General features: G+C 31.7%; 6 protein-coding genes across 6 annotated transcripts; 4 read left to right on the top strand and 2 right to left on the bottom strand.

The window, feature by feature from the left end:
* Nucleotides 1–505: 505 nt before the first annotated feature.
* On the top strand, nt 506–1,276 carry LOTGIDRAFT_168311 (hypothetical protein; the record flags this gene model as incomplete). The annotated part of the gene is made up of 1 exon (XM_009066197.1): nt 506–1,276. The coding sequence occupies one exon, from the start codon at nt 506–508 to the stop codon at nt 1,274–1,276; it is 771 nt and encodes a 256-aa protein (XP_009064445.1).
* A 1,140-nt stretch (nt 1,277–2,416) lies between these two features.
* On the top strand, nt 2,417–3,459 carry LOTGIDRAFT_236057 (hypothetical protein). Its single transcript, XM_009066196.1, has one exon. The coding sequence runs from the start codon at nt 2,509–2,511 to the stop codon at nt 3,334–3,336; it is 828 nt and encodes a 275-aa protein (XP_009064444.1). The 5' UTR covers nt 2,417–2,508; the 3' UTR covers nt 3,337–3,459.
* A 73-nt stretch (nt 3,460–3,532) lies between these two features.
* Nucleotides 3,533–13,332, bottom strand: LOTGIDRAFT_168309 (hypothetical protein; the record flags this gene model as incomplete). Its single annotated transcript, XM_009066195.1, has 9 exons — nt 3,533–3,669; nt 3,754–3,954; nt 4,494–4,627; nt 10,969–11,135; nt 11,602–11,827; nt 11,998–12,044; nt 12,254–12,461; nt 12,716–12,870; nt 13,183–13,332. The coding sequence occupies 9 exons, from the start codon at nt 13,330–13,332 to the stop codon at nt 3,533–3,535; spliced, it is 1,425 nt and encodes a 474-aa protein (XP_009064443.1).
* A 369-nt stretch (nt 13,333–13,701) lies between these two features.
* LOTGIDRAFT_221747 (hypothetical protein) lies at nt 13,702–19,137 on the top strand. Its single transcript, XM_009066194.1, has 7 exons — nt 13,702–13,835; nt 14,410–14,516; nt 14,872–15,033; nt 16,173–16,330; nt 16,580–16,712; nt 17,230–17,401; nt 17,886–19,137. The coding sequence occupies exons 1-7, from the start codon at nt 13,768–13,770 to the stop codon at nt 18,037–18,039; spliced, it is 954 nt and encodes a 317-aa protein (XP_009064442.1). The 5' UTR covers nt 13,702–13,767; the 3' UTR covers nt 18,040–19,137.
* A 1,547-nt stretch (nt 19,138–20,684) lies between these two features.
* On the bottom strand, nt 20,685–21,174 carry LOTGIDRAFT_131471 (hypothetical protein; the record flags this gene model as incomplete). The annotated part of the gene is made up of 2 exons (XM_009066193.1): nt 20,685–20,769; nt 21,092–21,174. The coding sequence occupies 2 exons, from the start codon at nt 21,172–21,174 to the stop codon at nt 20,685–20,687; spliced, it is 168 nt and encodes a 55-aa protein (XP_009064441.1).
* Nucleotides 21,175–22,148: 974 nt separating this feature from the next.
* On the top strand, nt 22,149–22,881 carry LOTGIDRAFT_179564 (hypothetical protein; the record flags this gene model as incomplete). Its single annotated transcript, XM_009066192.1, has 2 exons — nt 22,149–22,235; nt 22,708–22,881. The coding sequence occupies 2 exons, from the start codon at nt 22,149–22,151 to the stop codon at nt 22,879–22,881; spliced, it is 261 nt and encodes an 86-aa protein (XP_009064440.1).
* Nucleotides 22,882–23,231: the final 350 nt, after the last annotated feature.

The following is a 23,231-nucleotide window of genomic DNA, read 5'->3' as shown; positions in this document are numbered from 1 at the left end:
AAAAATACTTCTGGCCACATTGCCAAATGATGGTGTGAAAACAGACAAAAAATTATAAATCAAGCATTTCTGATATAGAAATATAGTTTTGTTCTATTAAAAAAAATAATAGGAGGGCAAATATAAGTGCTCTAGCTAACTTACTTTTACAGGTCCATGTCTATAATCCTAAGGTAATCCGTAATATTTATAACTTCCTGTTTTTTCAAAACTTGAAACTTTTTAATGTTCTGTAAGGAAGTTAGTAAGAATATGATTCATAGCAGACTTACCAAAAAGAAAACTAAGATATGTGATGTTTGTTTAGTTGTTAAAAGAATTGGACTCAATCTAATTAAAAAACTAAACTTTAAGATAATTTTAGATCCAACCACTTCTGTTTACTGTGAATCTCAACATTTGAAAGACTCTCTTATCTCTTGCATCAAAAAGTCAACCTTTTAATGAAATGTCAAGACTCGGATGAAGATAAAAACAACCACCATATCATTTATCTGAATTCAAGATGAATGATTGTGTTATAAGACAAGCACTAACCCTGAATTATAAAATTCACAAGAAACACAAAGGAAAAAAACCTTACCATTGTGGTATTTGTGGACTAGGTTTTGATACGCCAAGAAAACTTGGTCATCACATAAAAAAACATAAGATTGAAAATCCTTACAAATGTGATGTTTGTGATAAAAGTTTTTCAAAATTGTCACAACATGAAATTCACATGAGAATGCATACTGGAGAAAAACCATTCAAATGTGATGTTTGTGGAAAGTGTTTTATAAGAGCAGACAATCTAATTGTTCACATGAGGATACATACTGGAGAGAAACCATACAAATGTGGCATTTGTGAGTGGTATTTTTGTCATCCGAATTCACTTAAGTTGCACATGAGAACACATACTGGAGAGAAACCTTACAAATGCAATGTTTGTGTGAAGCATTTTACAAGAGCAAGCAATCTAAATGTTCACATGAGAAATCATACTGGAGAAAAACCTTACAAATGTGATGTTTGTGAAAAGTGTTTTACAATGTCAGATAAGCTAAAGGTTCACATGAGAACACATACTGGAGAAAAACCATATAAATGTGATGTTTGTGAAAAGAGTTTTACGATATCAAATAAGTTAAAGCTTCACATGAAAATACATAGGCCTAATGGTGAAGAGCCTCACAAATGTGATGTTTGTGAAAAGTGTTTCACAATGGCAAATAAGCTAAAGATTCACATGAGATCACATACTGGAGAAAAAAACGTTTGTGAAAAGAGTTAAAAGTGCACACAACAATACTACATACAAGAGAAAAACCTAAAAATTCTATTTTCATAAAAAGTGTTTTATCATAGATAAAATGCAAAGTGTATTATGGGATCATCCATCCTCATTGGGAAGTCCACAGTTGCTTGTATGAGTTATAGCCTGTGGCCTTCAAAACCTTTTAAATTTTAAGCTCGTAAATAATATCGTCAATTTTTGAAATATTTTTGTAAAATTGTTTATCATCAGCCAAAGATTAACCCAATAAAAATTCAAAAAAATTTATTGCCCTTGTATTCTGAAAAAAGTTCAATTTTTTAGCTCATAAACAAAGGCACGATCTTTTATAGATTTGTATCAATAGAATTAAAAACAACTTAGTAACATTGCTCATAATGATATTTATGAGGATGAATCCTTTTGAAAATCAAACATATAACAAATCGAAAATTTGTTTAATGAATTACTGTCCTATTTTTTCGTAAAAAAAACCTAGTAGGCACAATCTGTATTTAACAGATTTGGATGAAACTTGGTGATATATCTATCATCATCCACAGATAGCACTATTTTAAAAAACTACCCTTGGATAGTTTTAAATCTTCGATATCAAAAATATTCTGAAAGAAATGTATGATTCATGATTGAAAGATGCCTGTGGGTGTGTGTTATCAGACCTGGCAAGCTATCTTTAAAAAAGAAAATTATATTTTCATTATTGTTCTATGTTGTGTTTTTTAATGGAATTAAATTTATTTTTGACATTTTTATCATTTTGAAATTTCTAGACCATCACCCTTTAAAGAAAAATCAGTCTTTTCCTTGATTTTGTACTTGATTATTTATTAGAATATTCTGTAAAGCGTGTGAATATTAAGACAGATAACAACAATATGTGTCAAGTGTCAAGAATATTAGTCTAGCATTTTGTTTCGATAAATTTAATTGGTCTATGTATAAGCTCTCAACCAATTAAAATCAGTGACAGGAATATCTGTCATCCGAGTTAAATTCTAAAAATAGATTGTTAAGTAAATATTTACTTGTGGAGCTCAAATTCAATGCAGTGTAATGTAACACAGACCATGCTTAAATTCATTATAAAGCTTTCTGTATGCCATGAGCCAATCCGTAATCTTTTTCACTTCCTGTTATATCAAGATTCATTCCACAGTAAAAAATAGAAGAGAAACATAATATAACAATAATTCACAAAAACTTTTCCAAATCAGCCTACACACTTCATAATGGCAGAATACAGAAGAAAACGAGAAGAAAAACCACAAGAGTTATTTGGATTTGCGATGAATGGTTGTGATACAGGACAAGCATTAATGAATCATAAAATTCTTAAAAAACAACAAACAGAAAAGAAACCTCACCATTGTGGTATTTGTGGACTAGGTTTTGATACTGCTAGAAAACTTTGTTATCACATCAAAAAACATAGGATCGAAAAACCATATGAATGTGATGTTTGTGGAAAGCATTCTATAGAATTGTTACATCATACTGCACACTTGAGAATACATACTGGACAGAAACCATACAAATGTGATGTTTGTGAAAAGTGTTTTATAACAGCAAGTGTTTTGAAAGCTCACAAGAGAACACATACTGGAGAGAAGAAATCTTTCAATTGGCATTGCGGTGTTTGTGGACAAGGTCTTGACATGTTAAGTAAACTTTGTCATCATGTGAAAGTACATATGACTGGAAAACCTTACAAATGTTATGTTTGTGGAAAATTCTTTTCAAACTTGTTGGATCATAAAACACACACGCAAATACATACTGAAGAAAAACCATACCAATGTTATATTTGTGGAAAGCAAACTTTAAAATTATCAAATCATACTAAACACATGAGAATGCATACAGGAGAAAAACCTAATGAATGTGATGTTTGTAAGAAGAGTTTTACTACTATTCATAAATGTGCAGCTTTCTTATTAGGCATAAGCATGTTGTTGACAAGAACAGACACACATACACACATTTTTTGGAGATCTTTCTTTAAATATTTTGGGGTTTTTGGTACTTATACCATCTTTGATTTACACTCTTCGAAATAATTTTGTTAACATTGTATTTTTGTGAGGGGTAAAGCACATAACTGTGTGGGAGAAATTATAACATGTTATAAAAATATAAGTGTCGCACTATTTACAATCTAATTAAAATTACATTTACAATTTCATCGACCTCCATTGTAATCTAGAAGAATTATATACAAAGGTCATGTACTGTTGAACCAATCACAGCGCGTCATTAAGAATCTGTGTCTAAATATCCACTTTGACTTGTGGCATAGTTACGACTAAGTAGAGCAATCTGACCATTAGGATTATGAGACTTCTGATATTCGCTTGTAAGAGTGATTCTGATTGGTGTGAGAATGATTCTTGCTATAAACACAAAATGTAACTTACCAACTTGTCGTGGAGAGAAGGAGAAAATAACATCTTGAGAATGTCCTGGTGAGATTTTACCATTTGGTGGCTGAGCAGAGAAATGAGCAATTTTTTTAAATTGATACAAAACTGGCAGAATATTGGAATCATTCTTCAAGGTGAATAAAACATCAGCATGTTCTCCAACCAGACATTCTCCAAAATCAAAGACAGGAGCTGGTGAGATATCTAATAAGACTGGTAAGGCTGTTCCTGTTAGGGCTATTTCAGCAAAACCTCCTGTAATAAACACCATTATAATCATAATCCTGGGGTCTTATTCTGGAAAACTTAACTTATGATGATTTTAGTATTGAAAATTGATTGCATATTTTGTATTATTGTCCAATCAGATTATTGTATTTCTTAAAATTTGGATTTTATCTTATTTAGACTTTCTCGAAAATTAATTTTAATACAATATCCAGATTTTAAGAAATACTGTAATCTGATAATATAACTTAACATAAAATTGATGTTAGTGATTGACCAATCAAATGACTGAAACACTAAAATCATAAAAAGATCAGTTATTGCTAATGAGCCCCAGGTATTTACATAATTCTAAAGCAACATTTACACAACATACACAGGTATACTTGAGCAATGATATTTGTGCATATCTCAGTCTGATTCAAATTCAAACATTATAATACCAGCATCCCACGTTTTTAATAGATAGTAAGTCTAAATATTAATGAACTGTTTGTGTTTATGTTTTGAAACTTGTCATACTCCCATTTAAGAGAAATTTTGATAAATATAGATAAGAAACATACCTCCATTTTGCTGTCCCTCTAGTTTAGTAAAGCCAGTATTTGAACCAATGATCTGTAGCTTTAAAAACAATGCAAAATCTTTTCTTGGAGGTGGTGTAACTTGACTCTTCCATCCTTGTTTTGAACTATACCATCTATAAGAAAAATTTCCATATTTTTTACCAAATTATCCAATAGAGCTGGCAGCATATTCTCGAAATGATCTTAGGATGTCCTCAGGTTTTAACTTCTTAATCTGTTTATAGGATATCCTTGCGCTAAGATAGTTTTGAGAATACGTAGCATGGTCTTTGTTTCCTTAAAAACCCTACAATCAATTTTGCTTTTGTTTGCAAATATGCAATTTCTCAAGGCAAAATTTGCACTTTTATCATAAGATCTCTTGACAGACGTGGGCCTGAAAATGCAAGACTAAAATCAAATGTATAATGGAAGAAATATTTTTAGCACATCATGTAAAAGGAGCACAGTAGAAGAAAAAAGATTGCCAGACAAGGTAACATACACCCACAGCAATAGAAGAAAGTAATAGCAGAAGTTAAACTGAAAATTCATCTTTAGAAATCGATCAATCATCAAACAAGAAACATTTATAAAAGATGTAACATTTATAGAAAGTTTCATGAAAAAATGTACGGTATGCATATACTGTGTATATAATAATGTCAAAAAGTATGATTGTCTATTGTGAAGATAAATTGAATGCAAGAGCAGGCTATATCAAATTTAATAAGCTCATTTTAAGCTCTATTGCAGTAAATACATGAAAGAAATGAAAATGACAGTGCTAGAGCAAGCCAGATTAATTTCAATAAGCTCATTGTAAGCTCTGTTGCTAACACACAATATACATGTTAAATAAAATAGCAAGCAATATCCATTCAATCAGCTTATTTAAAGCTCTTTTGAATGAAATAAATGTAAATTCAATGAAAGTGCAAGAGCAGGCCATATCAAACTAGATAAGTTCATTTTAAGCTCCATTGCAGCAAATATATTAAGACAAGAAATGAAATGAAATGTGCAAGAGCAGGCCAGATATAATTTAATAAGCTCATTGTTAGCTGTGTTGCAAACAAAGAAAATGAATGCAAGAGCAGGTAGCATCAAACAAAATCAGCTCATTTTAAGCTCTATTGCAGTGAAAATCATGAACAACAAAAGCTGACGACAGAAATAAAATGAAATGTAGGGTATTTAATAGTGCAAGAGCAGGCCAGATTAAATTCAAAATCATTTTGTAAGCACCATTGCAAACAACGAAAATGAAGGCAAGAGTAAGCTACATCAAACTTAATCAGCTCATTTTAAGCTCTATTGCAGTGTAATGAATGGACACCAAAAGGAAACAACACACAAAATGAAATGAGATGTAGGTAATAGTACAAGAGCAGGCCAGATTAACTTCAAAAATCATTTTTCAAGCTCTGTTAAAAACATAAGTAATGAATGCAAGAGTAGGCTACATTTTAAGCTAAATCAGCTCATTTACAAGAGCAGGTCAGATTAAATTCAAAATCATTTTTATGCTCTATATTGCAAACAAAGCTCATGAATGCAAGAGTAGGCTACATCAAACATAATCAGCTCATTTAAAGCTCTATTGCAGTGAAATGAATGGACATCAAAAGGAGACAACACAAAATGAAATGAAATGTAGGTGACAGTGTGAGTGCAAGAGCAGGCCAGATTTAAGTCAATAGCTTATTTTAAGCTCTATTGCAAACTCTCTAAAGCAAGAGTAGGCTACATCAAACTAAATCAGCTCATTTTAAGCTCTATTGCAGCAAATATAGTAACACAAGAAAAGAAATGAAATGTAGTGATAGTGCAAGAGCAGACCAGATTTAATTCAATAAGCTCATTGTAAGCTCTATTGCAAAGAAAGGTCATGAATTCATGAGCAGGTAGCATCAAACTAAATCAGCTTATTTTAAGCTCTATTGCTGTGAAAAACATGAACAACAAAAGAAGACAACAGAAATAAAATGAAATGTAAGTAATGCAATTGTGCAAGAGTAGGCCAGATTAATTTCAATTAGATTATTTTCAGCTCTTTTACGAACATAAGTAATGAATTCAAGAGCATGATGTATCGAACTTAATCAGCTCATTTTAAGCTCTATTGCAGCAAATAAATTAACAACAAGAAATGAAATGTAAGAATAGTGCAAGAGCAGGCCGGATTTAATTCAAAAAGCTCATTTTTAGCTCTGTTACAAACATAAGTATGAACGCAAGAGCATGATGTATCGAACTTAATCAGCTCATTTTAAGCTCTATTGTAGCAAATATAGTAACACAAGAAAATGAAATGTAGTGATAGTGCAAGAGCAGACAAGATTTAATTCAAAAAGCTCATTTTAAGCTCTATTGCAAACAAATAAAATGAATGCAAGAGCAGGTAGCATCAAACTAAATCAGCTCATTTTAAGCTCTATTGTGATGAAAAGTTTGAACAAAAGATGAAGACGAAATAAAATGAAATGTAGAGTGATAATAGTGCAAGAGCAGGCCAGATTAATTTCAATTAGATTATTTTAAGCTCTGTTGCAAACATAAGTAATGAATGCAAGAGCATGATGTATCGAACTTAATCAGCTCATTTTAAGCTCTATTGCAGCAAATAAATTAACAACAAGAAATGAAATGTACGTGATAGTGCAAGAGCAGGCCAGATTTAATTCAAAAAGCTCATTTTAAGCTCTATAGCAAACAAGATCATGAATGCAAGAGCAGGTAGCATCAAACTAAATCGGCTCATTTTAAGCTCTATTGCAGCAAATATAGTAACACAAGAAAAGAAAATGAAATGAAATGTAGTGATAGTGCAAGAGCAAGCCAGATTTAATTCAAAAAGCATTTTTTAAGCTCTATTGCAAACAAAGGTCATGAATGCAAGAGTAGGCTACATCAAACTAAATCAGCTCATTTTAAGCTCTATTGCTGTGAAAAACATGAACAACAAAAGAAGACAACAGATGTGAAATGAAATGTAAGTAATGCAATTGTGCGAGAGCAGGCCAGATTAATTTCAATTAGATTATTTTAAGCTCTTTTACGAACATAAGTAATGAATTCAAGAGCATGATGTATCCAGCTTAATCAGCTCATTTTAAGCTCTATTGCAGCAAATAAATTAACAACAAGAAATGAAATGTAATAGTGCAAGAGCAGGCCGGATTTAATTCAAAAGCTCATTTTAAGCTCTGTTACAAACATGATGTATCGAACTTAATCAGCTCATTTTAAGCTCTACTGCAGCAAATATAGTAACACAAGAAAATGAAATGTAGTGATAGTGCAAGAGCAGACCAGATTTAATTCAAAAAGCTCATTTTAAGCTCTATTGCAAACAAATAAAATGAATGCAAGAGCAGGTAGCATCAAACTAAATCAGCTCATTTTAAGCTCTATTGCAGTGAAAAGTTTTAACAAAAGATGAAGATGAAATAAAATGTAGAGTGATAATAGTGCAAGAGCAGGCCTGATAAATTTCAATTAGATTATTTTAAGCTCTGTTGCAAACATAAGACAGTAATGAATGCAAGAGCATGATGTATCAAACTTAATCAGCTCAGTTTAAGCTCTATAGCAGCAAATAAATTAACAACAAGAAATGAAATGTACGTGATAGTCCAAGAGCAGGCCAGATTTAATTCAAAAAGCATTTTTTAAGCTCTATTGCAAACAAAGGTCATGAATGCAAGAATAGGCTACATCAAACTAAATCAGCTCATTTTAAGCTCTATTGCAGTGAAATTGAAAAGTTTGGACAAAAGATGAAGACGAAATAAAATGAAATGTAGAGTGATAATACAGCAAGAGCAGGCCAGATTAATTTAAATAAGATTATTTTAAGCTCTATTGCAAACAAAGGTCATGAAGAAGGTCAAGAGTAGGCTGCATCAAACTAAATCAGCTCATTTTAAGCTCTATTGCTGTGAAAAACATGAACAACAAAAGAAGACAACAGATGTGAAATGAAATGTAATGCAATTGTGCAAGAGCAGGCCAGATTAATTTCAATTAGATTATTTTAAGCTCTTTTACGAACATAAGTAATGAATGCAAGAGCATGGTGTATCAAACTTAATCAACTCATTTTAAGCTCTATTGCAGCAAATAAATTTACAACACAAGAAAATGAAATGAAATGTAGTGATAGTGCAAGAGAAGGCCAGATTTAATTCAATTAGATTATTTTCAGCTCTTTTACGAACATAAGTTATGAATGCAAGAGGAAGATGTATCAAACTTAATCAGCTCATTTTTAACCCTTTTTCTGTAAAAAGCATGAAAAAAAAAGATGATGACAGAAATAAAATGAAATGCAGGGTATTTAATTGTGCAAGAGCAGGTCAGATTAATTTCAATTAGATTATTTTAAGCTCTATTGCAAACAAAGATCATGAATGCAAGAGTAGGCTACATCGAACTAAATCAGCTCATTTTAAGCTCTATTGCAGCAAATATATTAACAACACAGGAAATGAAATGTAGTGATAGTGCAAGAGCAGGCCAGATTTAATTCAATAAGCTCATTGCAAACAAAGGAAATGAATGCAAGAGTAGGCTACATCAAACTAAATCAGCTCATTTTAAGCTCTATTGCTGTAAAATGGATGAACAACACAAGAGACAACACAAGAAAATGAAATGTAGGTGATGGTGAAAGAGCAAGCAACAAGCATGAACAACAAAAGATAATGACAGAATTAAAATGAAATGTAAGTGATAATGCAAGAGCAGGCCAGATTAATTTCAAAAAGCATTTTTTAAACTCTATTACAAACAGAAGTAACGGATGCAAGAGCATGCTTTATCAAACTTATTCAGCTCATTTTAAGCTCTATTGCAGTGTAATGCAGAAATATAACAAAATGACAGGCCAGATTAAATTCAAAAGAATTTTGTAAGCTCTATTGCAAACAAAGATCATGAATGCAAGAGTAGGCTACATCAAACTTAATCAGCTCATTTTAAGCTCTATTGCTATATTTTAAACTCTGTTGCAAACATAGATGTTGAAGGAAATAACAGGCAATATTCAATTAATAAGCTCATTTTAAGCTCTATTGCAGTAAAATAAATGAACAACAAAAGATATTTATATGTAAGCATGTGAAAAATATTTGAAAATGACATTGCAAGAATAGGCCAAAATATATTTAATAAGCTTATTATAAACTCTGTGGTAAACAAAGATTTTGAAGGAAATAACAGGCAATATTCATTCAATCAGCTCTATTGCAGTAAAATGAATGAATGAAACTGACAGTGCAAGAGCAAGCCAGGTTAAATTCATCAAATTTAATCAGCTCATTTTAAGCTCTATTGCAGTAAAATGAATGAGCAGAAAAGTCAGAAAACTAAATGCTTATTAATAGTGCAAGAGCAGATTAAATGAAATGAGCTCTAATGGAGTGAGCTTAATTACAGAGAAAGAAAATCAAATGTAAATGACAGTGCAAGATCAAGTCACATCATAGGCTTATTTTAAGCTCTATTGCAAAATGAATGGGCAACAAAAGAATGAAATGTAGATGGCAGTACAAACTACAAATAGAGACCAGATTATAATGAATATAACTTGATGAATGCTTTGTAGAAAAGTAAGATGTTATGTCCATTGGAGGAATTGGGATGGAAAGAGTAAAGTTATTTGAGATAAATCTGGTTTTCATGTATTTTTAGACTGGACGGCTATTGGCAAACAGACCTGGGAGTGAATAGAAGTCAACTCTGAACTCAAACAAGATTAAAGTAACAGTCCCAGATAGATTTCGAGGGATAACTCTACTCAGAAAGTTAAATCTGAGAAAATGTGAGACAAAATCTGAGAAATCAGAGTATGAAAGTTTAAATTTTCTATTTATGAGGTAGAAAATCTATCCGGAACATTCACTTGAAAGCAAGAGAAATATTACCTTTGTGAGGCAGAGGTGATAAAAAATAGGTAAAGTGCAAAAAAAAACATAAAAAAAGAAACAAAACAGAAAGCAACATGAAAAGATAAAGAAAAAGGGCAGTGACAATATAAAAAAAGATAGAGAAAGATAAAAATATTTGACAAGGATTTAACAACTTAGGTTCACAAAATAATGATCCTTTCTATCAGCTGGTCCTTGGCAAAACTTTTTGGCATTGATCTTTCCCTGATTATCTGTACCCATTTTCAGCTGGGTCAACTGGAATAATGAGTCAAGATGACTTATTCAAGTCTACCAGAACAAGATAAAATCTAAAAGGTTGTAGGCACTGATGATTTATTTGTTTGTGATATTCATAAAGAAAGAAATTATTGGAAAAAGTAATTAAAATTCAAAAATTTCTGGATATTTTGTTTGGTATTTTGTCATCAGAGATGCAGAAGTGAAGGTCCATATCATTGTTTTTCAATAATAAGGTTAAAAATTTCACTAATAAACTTCTGCATCTCCTTGAGATTAATAAAAAATTCAAATTGGCTTACCTTGGACTAAATCTAAAGAAGATGGGTATTTTTTCGTATGGACGTAAAATACCTTGATTGGGTATAGCTGTTATTAGGGATGTTAATATATTCGTACTGCCCTTACTATTTCCTCCCTCTGTATTTACAGCTAGAGCAGCAGCTGTTGTTTGACTTAAGTCCACTCCCTAAAATTGAACAAATAAATATCTAAATTACATGAAATCATATGACATGAATTCACATCTTGTTGTGCTAAAGAAGACAAGCAATGTCATGCACTATGCAAAAAACATAAATGCGGTGATTTGATACCAATCCAATGAAGGTATTAGACTCAGTCCGTATTAACAAGACATTACTATCTTTAATAACTAAGCCACAGTTTTTCAGTGAGTTATATGTCAGTGATGAAAGTTGGAGGAGCCGACATGGAGAAAGCTTCTAGCCGTTCAGATGGGACAATAAACTAGGCTACAGGCTGTGCATGTAAAAGATCTCTAAACAGTTGGAAATCATAAAAAAAAAAGAGAAGGCTAATGCAGCTGCAAAATTTCTGGATGACATTGCCCCTGTCTATTAGCCAAATTAGGTGCAGTAAGACTTAAAACTCCAGTCCTTTCATTTTATATTCATAAGAAATCAAATCCTTACCAGTTCTTGAGCAACTGCCTCTTCATCCATAATGGCCACAAAATTAACCACCTCTGGACCATTATTATATAATATAGCATACTCTGTCTTATCAGTACCATAATAAGTAGAGCCAAACTTCACACAATCTAATGGTGTTTCACCCTGTATACTTAATAGTTCTAATGATCTTTTTACAATATTTCCTTTTATTTTTAATTCCTTTTCTACACCATCTAGTATAACACTGAAATAACACGGAATGTGGTTCAATATGGGCTTTTATTTTGTGCTAAATAAACAAGTAAATTTATGTTCTCTTTCAAAAAGTTCATCTGCTTAAAACACCGACTAGATGTTATATTCTTTTATTTAATTTTTTTATACATTTTGAATTTGAGACGAAAAAGAACTCACCTGAATGTTTCATCTATTGGACCTGGTTCTTTAGTAACACATTCAATCTAGAAATAAAGAAATTTCATTAAAACAGAAAATACTTAGCTTTATCTATTTGAATAAATATTGTAGAAAATATCATCAGTCAATCTATAGACACAGATTGGTTAGAGCAGAAAAGATCAAAAGAAAGAAACAATCCCTCCTACAGGCCTGTAAATAGATGCAAAATGTCTCCTCGTTTGAATCTAGAACAAACAGCCTGCCACCTTACCTTTATAATTTGAGCTGTATTTGGAGCCACATGACCAGTATTAGGTATAGCTGAAAGATGTTTATTTCCTGTGTATTGTATTATAAATTCCCCGGCCTCAGATCCATGGTTTGATATTGGTATCTCTCGTGAAATAATACGACTTGTAGCTACAACGTTACCAAAATTAACTACACTGTCGATTTCTAAAGCAGCTTGAGATGGATAGCTGGAAAAAATCATACAAAAATAAACCAAAGTGTTAAAAGTTGAATTTTCATTTTGATTGATGAATTGATAGCTGAAATTGAGTTCTAGAAGCTTAAAAGCAATTATTTAGACTTTAAGAAGATTTAAGCTAGATTAAATGGTTGGTAAGCTTCAGCTGTATTAATTTGAAAAAGAGTCATAATATCTTTTATATGTTTATATTTGTATTGATTTTAACTTGAAAAAATTCAGAAACCCATGTCCTTTACTTACGCAATAATTGGTACTTCTACAACTTCTCCATCTACTGTTATAATTAATCTATCTTTAATTACAGATTTTACTTCTGGTTCATATTCTACTACAGCCTGTACACATAAACCTGGTGCTACTGGTTTCTCAGGATTCTTTACTTTTATTTTAAATGCCTGAAAGTTAAATCAATGAATAAGTCTTCATAGATATAAATGAAGGCAAAATTAACATCAATTAATGAGGTTTCACAAAGGAGTTATTTTGTGTATCCATGCCAATGTTTTATATGACTGAAAGATAAAATACAAAAAGTCTTCTTGCTTGATTTTTGATTGAAAACTGTCCACTTTCTGTTTTCTATAAGCTTATATGCACAGTGCAGTTCTACTTCTACTTCATGAAATTAGTTTCATTTTGCAAAAATTAACAAATATGTCTAATACCCCACATTGAAGAAAAATTCTGATTAAAATCAAGCTACTTACATCACTTTTTGGACCATAATAACGTATATTTTTACTGCTTTTATCAATATTTTTGACATTGATGGTGGCTTGGAAAATATTGTTTGGTTCTGTATCATAAAACTCCAAAACCGGTGGAGTTATTCTTACACCTGCAACATCCCCTTGCATCTTGTTTACTTTCAGAAACGATATTAAAAACAAACCATCAATATTTTGTTACTTTAGAACGAAGTTCTTCTCCTTGATGTCAAAACTTATTTTTCGGTATCCATCTTGTTTATGTGTTGTTAGGGATTAGTACAACTCAATAGCCAAGCCTTATTTTCGTATAAAAATTTTGCACTAAGAAAAACTTAAAACATTTTCTAGAAAAGTCGATTCACATATTTTTCTGAAACATTTTAGGCATTTTAAGCCAAATTTGATAAAGAAATATTATAATTTAAAGCGTTCAAACTTTAGTCTTCATTAAATAAAAAAAAGTGCGAAAATAAGGTATAGCTCCGCATAAAAGTCGCTAAGCAACACGACGCCATTTCTCCCGATTATAAACAACTTGTGTACGGTGAAAGTTTTACACCAAAGTTGAGTAAAAAATTCGAAATGGGAGTCGATTACTACAGTATTCTGAATTTGACCAGAAGTGCCGCAGATGCGGATATAAAGAAACAGTAAGAATTTACAAAATTTGAACGATTTTTGGTCAATTTTTAAACTTCATTGATGACTTGTGTCTCTAATTTACATCATTCAACACTCCGACTTTCAGGTGCTCGAGCGAAAATTTCATTTCCTTCGAAAATATATTCATAGTATTAGTGTACAAAATGTAGTGCAGTACCACATGGCCTGACATGCATAATGTATCGTCACTATAAACAGTTTTTGTGTGTTATTTTGAACAGTGTGTCACTTGAACGAACCACTTCCACATGAGTATGAGCTTAACATCAATCAAATGTTCTCCTTACTATTGGTTCTTGGGAGCACTTGATTAGTAATTTTTACATGTTCAGGATTCATGAAATGGACCTAAAATTCAATGAAAGAAATAGGAACAGTGTTCAGAATGCTGACCAGTTTCGAAACGAAGGAGGTGTAGTTACTAAGTTAGAATTCAAAACCTTGAAGAAAGGAATGTAAGGGATTAATATGATTTAAACTAGACTCAACGGCCACCTTGTATAGTTCATTACTTAGATTAAATAAACAATACTTAAGCATGTGACATTTTGTTTTTTTCAGTTACCGAAAATTATCCTTGAAATTTCACCCAGATAAAAATGAAGGCAATCATAATGCCATTGATAAATTTCGACAAGTTTCTGAGGCTTATGATGTATTATCAGATCGTAAGTATTGTCTTTTACAAATTATTAAGAGATAGAAAAAACTATTTTTAACAAGGATTAAGTTCACAAAGATCCTTTCTACCACCTTGTTCTGGCCAATATTTCTTGATGATCCATACTCATTTACAGCTGGGTTGAAAGGAATAATAAGGAAAGATGGTTTATTCAAAGACACCAGACTTTCACATACTGATTAAGATTAGAACCTATGACCACCAAATTTTTGGTGTAACTAAGAATTGCACAATATGTTATGATTCTAATGCTATAACCAACAGTGAGCAAGGTTTAGTTTTGAGTACCAATGTTAACCAGTGTTATCGTTGAGAGCTCTTATAACAAATATGTTTTCCAGCACGAAAACGGGCTGTTTATGATCAGTTTGGAGAGGAAGGGTTAAAAAATGGTGTGCCAGTAGGCAGTGGAGAAACAGGAGCATGGACCCAGGGGTATACATTCCATGGAAATGCTGAAAAGGTTTTCAGAGATTTCTTTGGTGGTGATAACCCATTTCAAGGTAAAGTGATATATTCATAACAATAATTTGTTTACATATTGGCTGTTCAGAGCTTACAAATTGAAATAAGTTAAAATCAGATTTGTGATAAATTGTGCTTTATTGTAAGACTATAAAAAATGTCTTTCAAAATTCTCCTCGATTCCAAAAGGGTCATTGATTCAGAGAATAACATGGCCATAAGTAGATTACTGGTAAAAGAGTCAATTAGTAATGAAGGACTATTTAAGGACATAGCATGTCAGGGAAATTCTATAAGGTTAATTAAGTTTCAATAATTAATTAACCTTAATTAAAAACCCTGTATTTTACACTAATTATGAATTCTGATGTAAATTGTTTTGACTACGGACCATTACAATAGAAAGAGATATCAATATTAATCAGACAGAGTTGGTATAGTCTAGCATTCAGGTTGGAATATATTTAGTATTAGCATGATACTACAATAAATTTAGGGTGATAGAATAAAATTGCCATAAACAGCAGAGACATAAAGCTAGAACTATATATTTCTAAGTGCTGTGAAGTATATTTTAGATGAAGGAATAAGGAGTGATTATAATTTATTATAACTGTGACTATTATTAGTGAATTTAGTTGTGAATGTTGAAATTTATTTGTGATTTTTGAAATTATTGATTCTGGATTAATGTTAATAAATTGGAATTAAGATCACAATGAAAACTCACCGTAAGTCAGTTTGTAAAAGTAGTTTTTTGTTGTGATGCACTTTTTTGTTTTCGAAGATTGACTTTCATTCGGTTTTTAATTAGATTTATTTTTAATTTACCCTTCAGTTAGGGTCTCAAGACAGCCTTCTTGAGCATTCGTCTGTCAGCCAATCAAATTTTATGCCCTCTCCAATGGACTTTGTTATGCAAACAAAAGGTGTATTCTGAGGAGCATTAGATACCAAATGCACCTTTTGTTCACAAAATCTCAATATTGGAGAGGTAAGGAATTTGGTTTGTCATATAATATGGAACCCAAAAAAGACCACCAATATGACTCAAATTAAGGGTGGTCATTTTTGGTTCCAGCCTTAAAGATCTCCATATCTTTTTGATGTTAAACTTCTAAGATTGTCACAATTTTGCTAGACCCAGAAAGTCAGATGTTTCAATTGTTTATTTCAGAATTTTATGACAGAGTTGATGGAGATCTGAGTATGGGATTTGGTGGTCTACACGGCCGTGGGCACAAAAAACAGGATCCATCTATTGAAAGAGATTTATACCTGGGTTTGGAGGAAGTTTTCCATGGTTGTACCAAAAAGATGAAAATCTCTAGAAGAGTATGTTTTATATTTTATCTCGGTTAAAATGACCTGTTCACAGAATCCCTCTTTAATCCCAAAAATTCCACAAAAACTAAGTAATTTTGAAACATGCTTAAAAGGATATAATGGATATCATAAATCCAACTGATGAATATACTTGTTGACCAAGTTTTGAGACTCTATATGTTCATTCTAAGAGGTAGTATTCCTCTGGATTCTGGATTAGAAAAGCCGGATATAAAACTGTATGATTTTTTATTATAGGTAATGAATGAAGATGGCCATACATCTAGTATTAGAGATAAAATATTAACAATCACTGTTAAAACAGGATGGAAACCTGGTACTAGAATAACGTTCCCTAAAGAAGGTGATCAGGGACCTAATAACGTACCAGGTAAATGCAATCTCTTATTCTTGTGCAGGTTTTTTGTTCTTGGATCAAACCAAAGGAGACATTGACAAGTATACATAAGCAAATGTCAAAATTTTGTTTTTTTTGATTTTTAAAGAGCTTTTCTTAACTTTTTATGAGTATCAGGGACACTGATATCTTCAGTCAGACGTCATGGTTCATGACTTTCACAAGTTAACAATTAATTGACAATTTTCACAAAATGAATTTATAAGCAATTTTTTGGGATAGTTTATTAGCAAGCATAATAATATGGTCTTTATAGACAGTGTCAAGATGTCCTCATGGCAGAATATTATTGAATATTCCAATGGAAAGGAGAGACAAGAGGTCAACAACTTGCATCCTCGAAGGCAAGACTGGGTTCCAAGGAGCCAATTTTAATGGACCCGTAGGCATTTAGAGTTTTTTGCATATACTGTCAAAATTATCAAGTGATTAACTAGCTCACAAGTCAGGAGTAGTCTCATGTTAACTTGTTTAATTTTGTGTATTTCAGCTGATATAGTATTTGTAGTAAAAGACAAACCTCATCCTCGATTCCGTCGAGAAGGCACCAACCTGATTCACACTGCCAGAGTTCCACTAGGCAAGGCTTTAACAGGTTGTACTGTAGAGATTAATACATTAGATGATAGAGTTTTACATATTCCTATCAATGATATTATCAAGTAAGTCAAAGTTTCTTTGTTAAAATGTTTGTATTTGTCAAAAGAGCCCCTATTTATATAAGGGAAAAAACTAGTATTTATGTCATGAAACTTCCCCAAAACAACACAGCATTGTCTAACATTTTAGCAACCACTGCTTGAAAATATAATGATTAAGGGAAAAGCTGTCCAATCTTATACCCACAGACCCCATCCCATAAGCATTTCAGTTCAGAACACTGTTTATTATACAGTGTTTAGTTAACTGTAAACAATCAGGGACTTCTTCTTTGGTTGTTTATCAAAATCCAAATGTTCTGATGAGATTTAAATATGCAAATCTATTTGCCCATGGGCTCAAATGTAAGAAGACTGTGTCACTTCGGCATAAGGGACCTTATTCTGACCCTTGGATAAAGGATATTATTTTATTATTTTAGTGGCATTTTTTTAATCTATAAAATTCAGGAACATAATAATATTTTATTGAAATTGTTTCTTTCAGACCAGGATTTAAGAAAGTGGTACCAGGAGAAGGTATGCCTGTATCAACAGACCCCTCAGAGAAGGGTGATTTAGTCATTGAGTTTGACATTGAGTTCCCCCATTCTCTCACCCCAGAGAAAAAAGACATGGTGCGAAAAGCATTACTTAATTAGAATATAGACTGTGGAAAGATAATATCTGGTCTAATTTTATATTTTTACAGCTGGTACATCTTGTTTTCAGATTCTTTCAATAAATACTATTTCTTGAAATGAACAGAAATTCAAACTTGGCCTACAAGGGGGTCATCAGTGGACATACCTGGTGACATAAATGATCAACAAAATCCATGTATAATCTGATAAATCCATAAAACAAAATCATTCATAAACTACAACGTAATTGCTTAGTTTTAAGGATGTATTGTCATATAGAAGGATTCTGTTAAGTTATAACACCAGGTTTGTCAACTGATGATTATTATACTCTTATTGGCCAAGTTAAAGAATTTAAATTTTAGGTTTATTCTAAGAGATAGTATTCCTTAAAGTATTAAAGTAAAAGATATTATAACTTGGTCTGAAACAATTGACAAGAGTATTGTTGTATGTAATAGGAATAGAGACATCATGTAATGGGTATCCTGGGATTGGTTGTTAGAAACATTGTAATTTTGGGATTCGGGTAACATTGATGGGTTAATTCTTTGGCTGTGAAAATGTTAACTAAGAAAGCTATCAGGTAATTAGATGAAAGAATTGGAATTCTATCAATTCCCTAAACTACATGATTTCCATGGACCAAGTTGAAATTTTTTGGAAAGCTGAAGACAAGCTATATTATCTGTAAAATAGAATTGGACTTATCATACATTTTAATTACAAAGATATTGTACATATATTAACAGCATTTTGTAAAATTTTGGTTTGTAAACCATTCAAATTCCAGTTTTTACAGCATTAGAAGCTCTTTGTGGATCTTCTTTGTTTAAAATGCCTCAGGTTTGTATCAGATTTTAACCATATCATGTTCAAATGACAATATGAGGCTTTAAAGAAAAGTTTAGAGGCAGATTTTATACAATTTTTAAGCATTCCATGCAGTGTCTGTTAACAATATTATCATCCAGTTTTTAGCATTCCTCCTAACAGCATTCTACAATATTTTTAGAAGATTTTGATATGAAATTTTATAAAATATATTTTAATGTGTTTGTATATAATGTTTTTTGTTAAAACTATTTATTCTATATAAAACTGTGATAGTAGATTTATGACTTCTTTTCATTTCTTGAAAGCTCTATGTGACCAAGAAGCTTGCTAGCTCTAGGGTCCAGGGGTCAATCCTGTCATAAGTCGATATTTTTCAACCCAGTTTCTATCCGTTTGATAATGCAGGTTGGAGGGGCTGACATAGAAAAACCATTTGGTCATTCAGACTGTGAATGTTAAATAATTCTTGAGAGTGGGAAATCGGAAAAAGGACAGAATTTTTCTCATTGCACACTGCATGGGACTGTCTGACTCCATTTTCCTAATAAGTTTAAATGAGTAGGACATAACACTCCATTCTTCTCAAAGCTCTATGGAAACATGGAACATTTTGAGTTGATTGGCTGCTTCAATTAGTCAATATATAAACCCAATAAAACAACTTTCTGCAAATTTTGACAAACCAATTTTATTACAAAACCATACTAATACACGATATAGAAATAAATATACAGTAACAAACAATTTACATTGATGTGTATCTGATATTATGCTTATATTGAATAATTAGATTCACAAATCTAAATCTTTCAGAAGTTTATCAATTTGCAATATTAATTGCTGTTTGGAATATATTTGCCTGGAGGCTCTAAAATGCCTTGCCTAAATGTGGTATTATAGAATATTTTAGCGAAGGTAGATATCCATAACAGAAAGTGGTCAATTTGTATTCTCATGCTAAAATAACTGAAAGTTAGGTCTGGAACATGTCCAAGCAGGGTTTTAACATTGGTATTATATACAAGACAGGATATGCCCACCCTTCTGATATATTAAATACATCACTGTGTATGGTTTTGGACTCTTTGAACCAATTTGGTAGCCTAGAGGTGACACATATACAAATGAGTTTAAATATGTGTATGTAGTTTTCAAGGTTCCTAATTAAAAGTACACTAATTACAATGTTTGGTACATAGTCTATAAAACTCTTAACACCATTCATTCAGTTTCCTTATTCACTCCATCTGAAAAAACAAAACCAAAAAGTGGAAAATGTTGAATGACAAGTTAACGATAAACAAATGCTTGGTCTTACCACAGTATTTGAAGTTTCATCAATAACTACAAAACTATCTCACTACCAGCATTTCATAACAATAAACGAATCTTCAAATACCAGTAACAATGATTTTACAAATATACTGTTGTCAGTTCTAATCTTGTTATGCAAGTGAAAATATGTTGACCTTGAATAAGTCATTCCTTTGCAATCTCTTTAAAAACACAAAATCTTTTAAATGCTATGATAATGCTGGTTATGGTCATGTTTATGCTAAACAATAATCTATTAAAGAACACAGCGATACAAACAGCTTTGATCTTCTGCAGCTTATAAATATGATTTGTTAAATCTAATCTGGTAAAACAATGAATTTTACTTCTTTTCGTGTCTTATGAGTCTTGAATGATGTTGTTACTCAGAGTTTCACACTATGCGATCTTCAGACAATTGACCTATAATATAATTCAGTCTAAGAAATCTTACAAGTCCACAAAAAAACTTACCCTCACTTTCATTCATTCCTCTCATTCCACAGTGCTCATCAGACCTTAAACCCTGCTTTTCTCATACAATCTTTATGTGCTTCTATTAATTCTTTACAATTCTCCTCTCCTTTCAATAATATACTGAAAATAAAATTCAAATGAAGTCAACACTACTCACAAATTTTTTTAGATCACTTGTGAATCATTAGTGTGAATTCTACTGTAACTTGACTTTTACAAACTTTTCTGAATCACATGAGGTTTTGAATGAAAGTCAAAGCAGCCATTGAAAGATGTGTTCTGTCGGCATGTCAACTCGCCATTTTAAAACAATAATACCTATTTGGAAGCTAAACTTCCAATCCTCATAATTAAAGTAAAGTCCAAATCAAAATATGATGAAATAATTCGTCTGCAATGACAGGATAACCTCTGCTACAAATTGGCAAACAATACACTTTACCATTCATCTCTTGGTTTTCTGGTTTCTGGACAGGCGCAGCATGGCTTCAATTTCTTTTCTTCGGATTTCTTTTCGTCTGGCATCTTAATTTTTATTGATAAATCAAATGAATACTGAAGAAAACAACCAAATGACTTTCATAACGTGCTGTTTCATAAGCCAGGAAGTAGAATAAGACGCGAGTAAGTCGTGTGAGTTATCTTCTCTTGATCTGTATTGAACATAAAACAAATAAAACTAGAATTTATTTATTTTTTCATAAAATATTCCATTAAAAACATTCTAGAATGGCAGATAGTGAAAAGGAACAAGGAACAGAGGTTGGTTGCGCTTTATATCAGCAAAACAACTCGACTCCTATACTATTTTTTTATTCCATTCTTATTTCATATTCTTCTTGGCTGGACCAGTTGCAAAGATTCCCCTCTCTCGCTTTCACTTACTCTCAGTCTCACTGGTCTTTTACCTTCAAAGCTAAGATTTAATCAGTGAGGTTTCCCTGTATATTCGAAAACTGTAGTGGGCTAGACCATGTGCAGCTAATATTATCACTCCAGTTTATATAAGACATGTAGCAGGAACATGTTTTCATTGTTGGATCCTAAATCTTAAGGCTTTTTTGACAGTGATGCTGTTGCTTGAATTTTATTGAAACCTTTCCCCCTCTAGTGCCACTGTTTTATATGTTTTGTTTTCAGTTTGAAGATGAAGAAGAAGATGCTCCATTGGACAAGAGAAAGAAAATATTTTCTAAAGAATGTAAGTGAAGGCTGCATAAACTCAAGAGGACCTAATTTTTAAGTTTAATAATGTTTGGAATCGTTTTTACTTTTTGGAGTCTTTCTGACTTGGGGGCTATATTTGTTATGGGCCAAGTTTACTATTACCAAATAGTCGTGCTTTTAGTCAAACAATAGTAGTGAATTTTTGTATGAAAACTTGTTATTATTGGCCATAAATTGGAATAATATCCTGTGGTTTTATTGCAGTAAGATGTATGATGTATGTATTTTTATTGCAGTAAGATGTATGTATTTTTATTGCAGTAAGATGTATGATGTATGGTTTTGGAGATGATCAGAATCCCTATACAGAATCTGTTGATTTACTACAAGACTTAGTTATAGAATACATCACAGAAATGGTTAGTTATATTATTATCAGGGTTTTAAAATGAAGCAATGCGAATTAAAAAATTGTTTATTGGAAAAATTGGAACACCTTTATAAATACCAGATAACAACCCTTTAATTTTAGCAGCATTAAATTATCCTTCTGTTAAAATTAAAGGAAGAAGTTCAAAGCTTTTAACCTATTGTCATCTTGTCTTTCACATAGTCCACCATCCTGAACTGTCTGCTTGCCATTTACAATTAGGATTTTTATAATACTTGCACACATTAGGTGGATAACAGTTAATGAAGAAGTATATTAGCATTGCATGTCGTTTTTGAAATGAATGAATTAAAAATCAGCGCAAAAGCGTTTCAGTTAATGAACAATTAGACAGATGCAAGTCGTTTTTGTAACGAATGAATTCTAAGGTTCAAACTATTGTTATCTTCATTAGGTCTTTTGCATTGAATTGTTTTGAATATTGTTATTTTTCTCTCCAGACAAAGAAAGCCATGGAAACCGGGAGGCCAGGAAGAATTCAAGTGGAAGATATTATATTCCTCATTCGTAAAGATCCTAAAAAATATTCTCGTGTCAAAGAACTGTTATTAATGAATGAAGAACTCAGAAAAGCCAGAAAAGCCTTTGATGAAATTAAGTTTGCTACTAAATAATTATTTGATCGATTCTGTGGTGGCTTTTTGTATTTTTGAGTCATGGGTTTGAATTGTCTATGATGGGTATGGAAAAATTATAAGCTGAAGTTGAATGTTTTACTAAAAATGAATGGGCTCATGTCTTGGCCAATACTAGTTTGGATTGTATATATTAAAAAAGTATCTTTCAATTCTGAGTTTACCCCAATCTCTAGGACGTCAATTTCTGAGTAATTGCATGCTTTTGTTTGATAATTACCATCAATTGGCAAAATAACGTGTTGTTGACCATATTGCAGTATAAAATCAAAGTCCAAACTTTTGTAAATACATGTACATAACTTTTCATTTTATAATAAAAATATGAA

This window comes from Lottia gigantea (genome assembly GCF_000327385.1).
Source record: "Lottia gigantea unplaced genomic scaffold LOTGIsca_74, whole genome shotgun sequence".
In the NCBI taxonomy this organism is placed as follows: domain Eukaryota; kingdom Metazoa; phylum Mollusca; class Gastropoda; family Lottiidae; genus Lottia; species Lottia gigantea.
Note: the sequence above shows the minus strand (reverse complement) of the source record. Positions and strands in the feature narration are given on the sequence as shown.

Bases quoted from the DNA above. Each gene is read 5' to 3' on its own strand.
- LOTGIDRAFT_236057 (XM_009066196.1), top strand. From the start codon at position 2,509: ATGGCAGAATACAGAAGAAAACGAGAAGAAAAACCACAAGAGTTATTT.
- LOTGIDRAFT_221747 (XM_009066194.1), top strand. From the start codon at position 13,768: ATGGGAGTCGATTACTACAGTATTCTGAATTTGACCAGAAGTGCCGCA. The intron at 13,836-14,409 runs GTAAGAATTTAC...TGTTTTTTTCAG, and splicing joins GATGCGGATATAAAGAAACA to TTACCGAAAATTATCCTTGA. The intron at 17,402-17,885 runs GTAAGTCAAAGT...TGTTTCTTTCAG, and splicing joins CCTATCAATGATATTATCAA to ACCAGGATTTAAGAAAGTGG.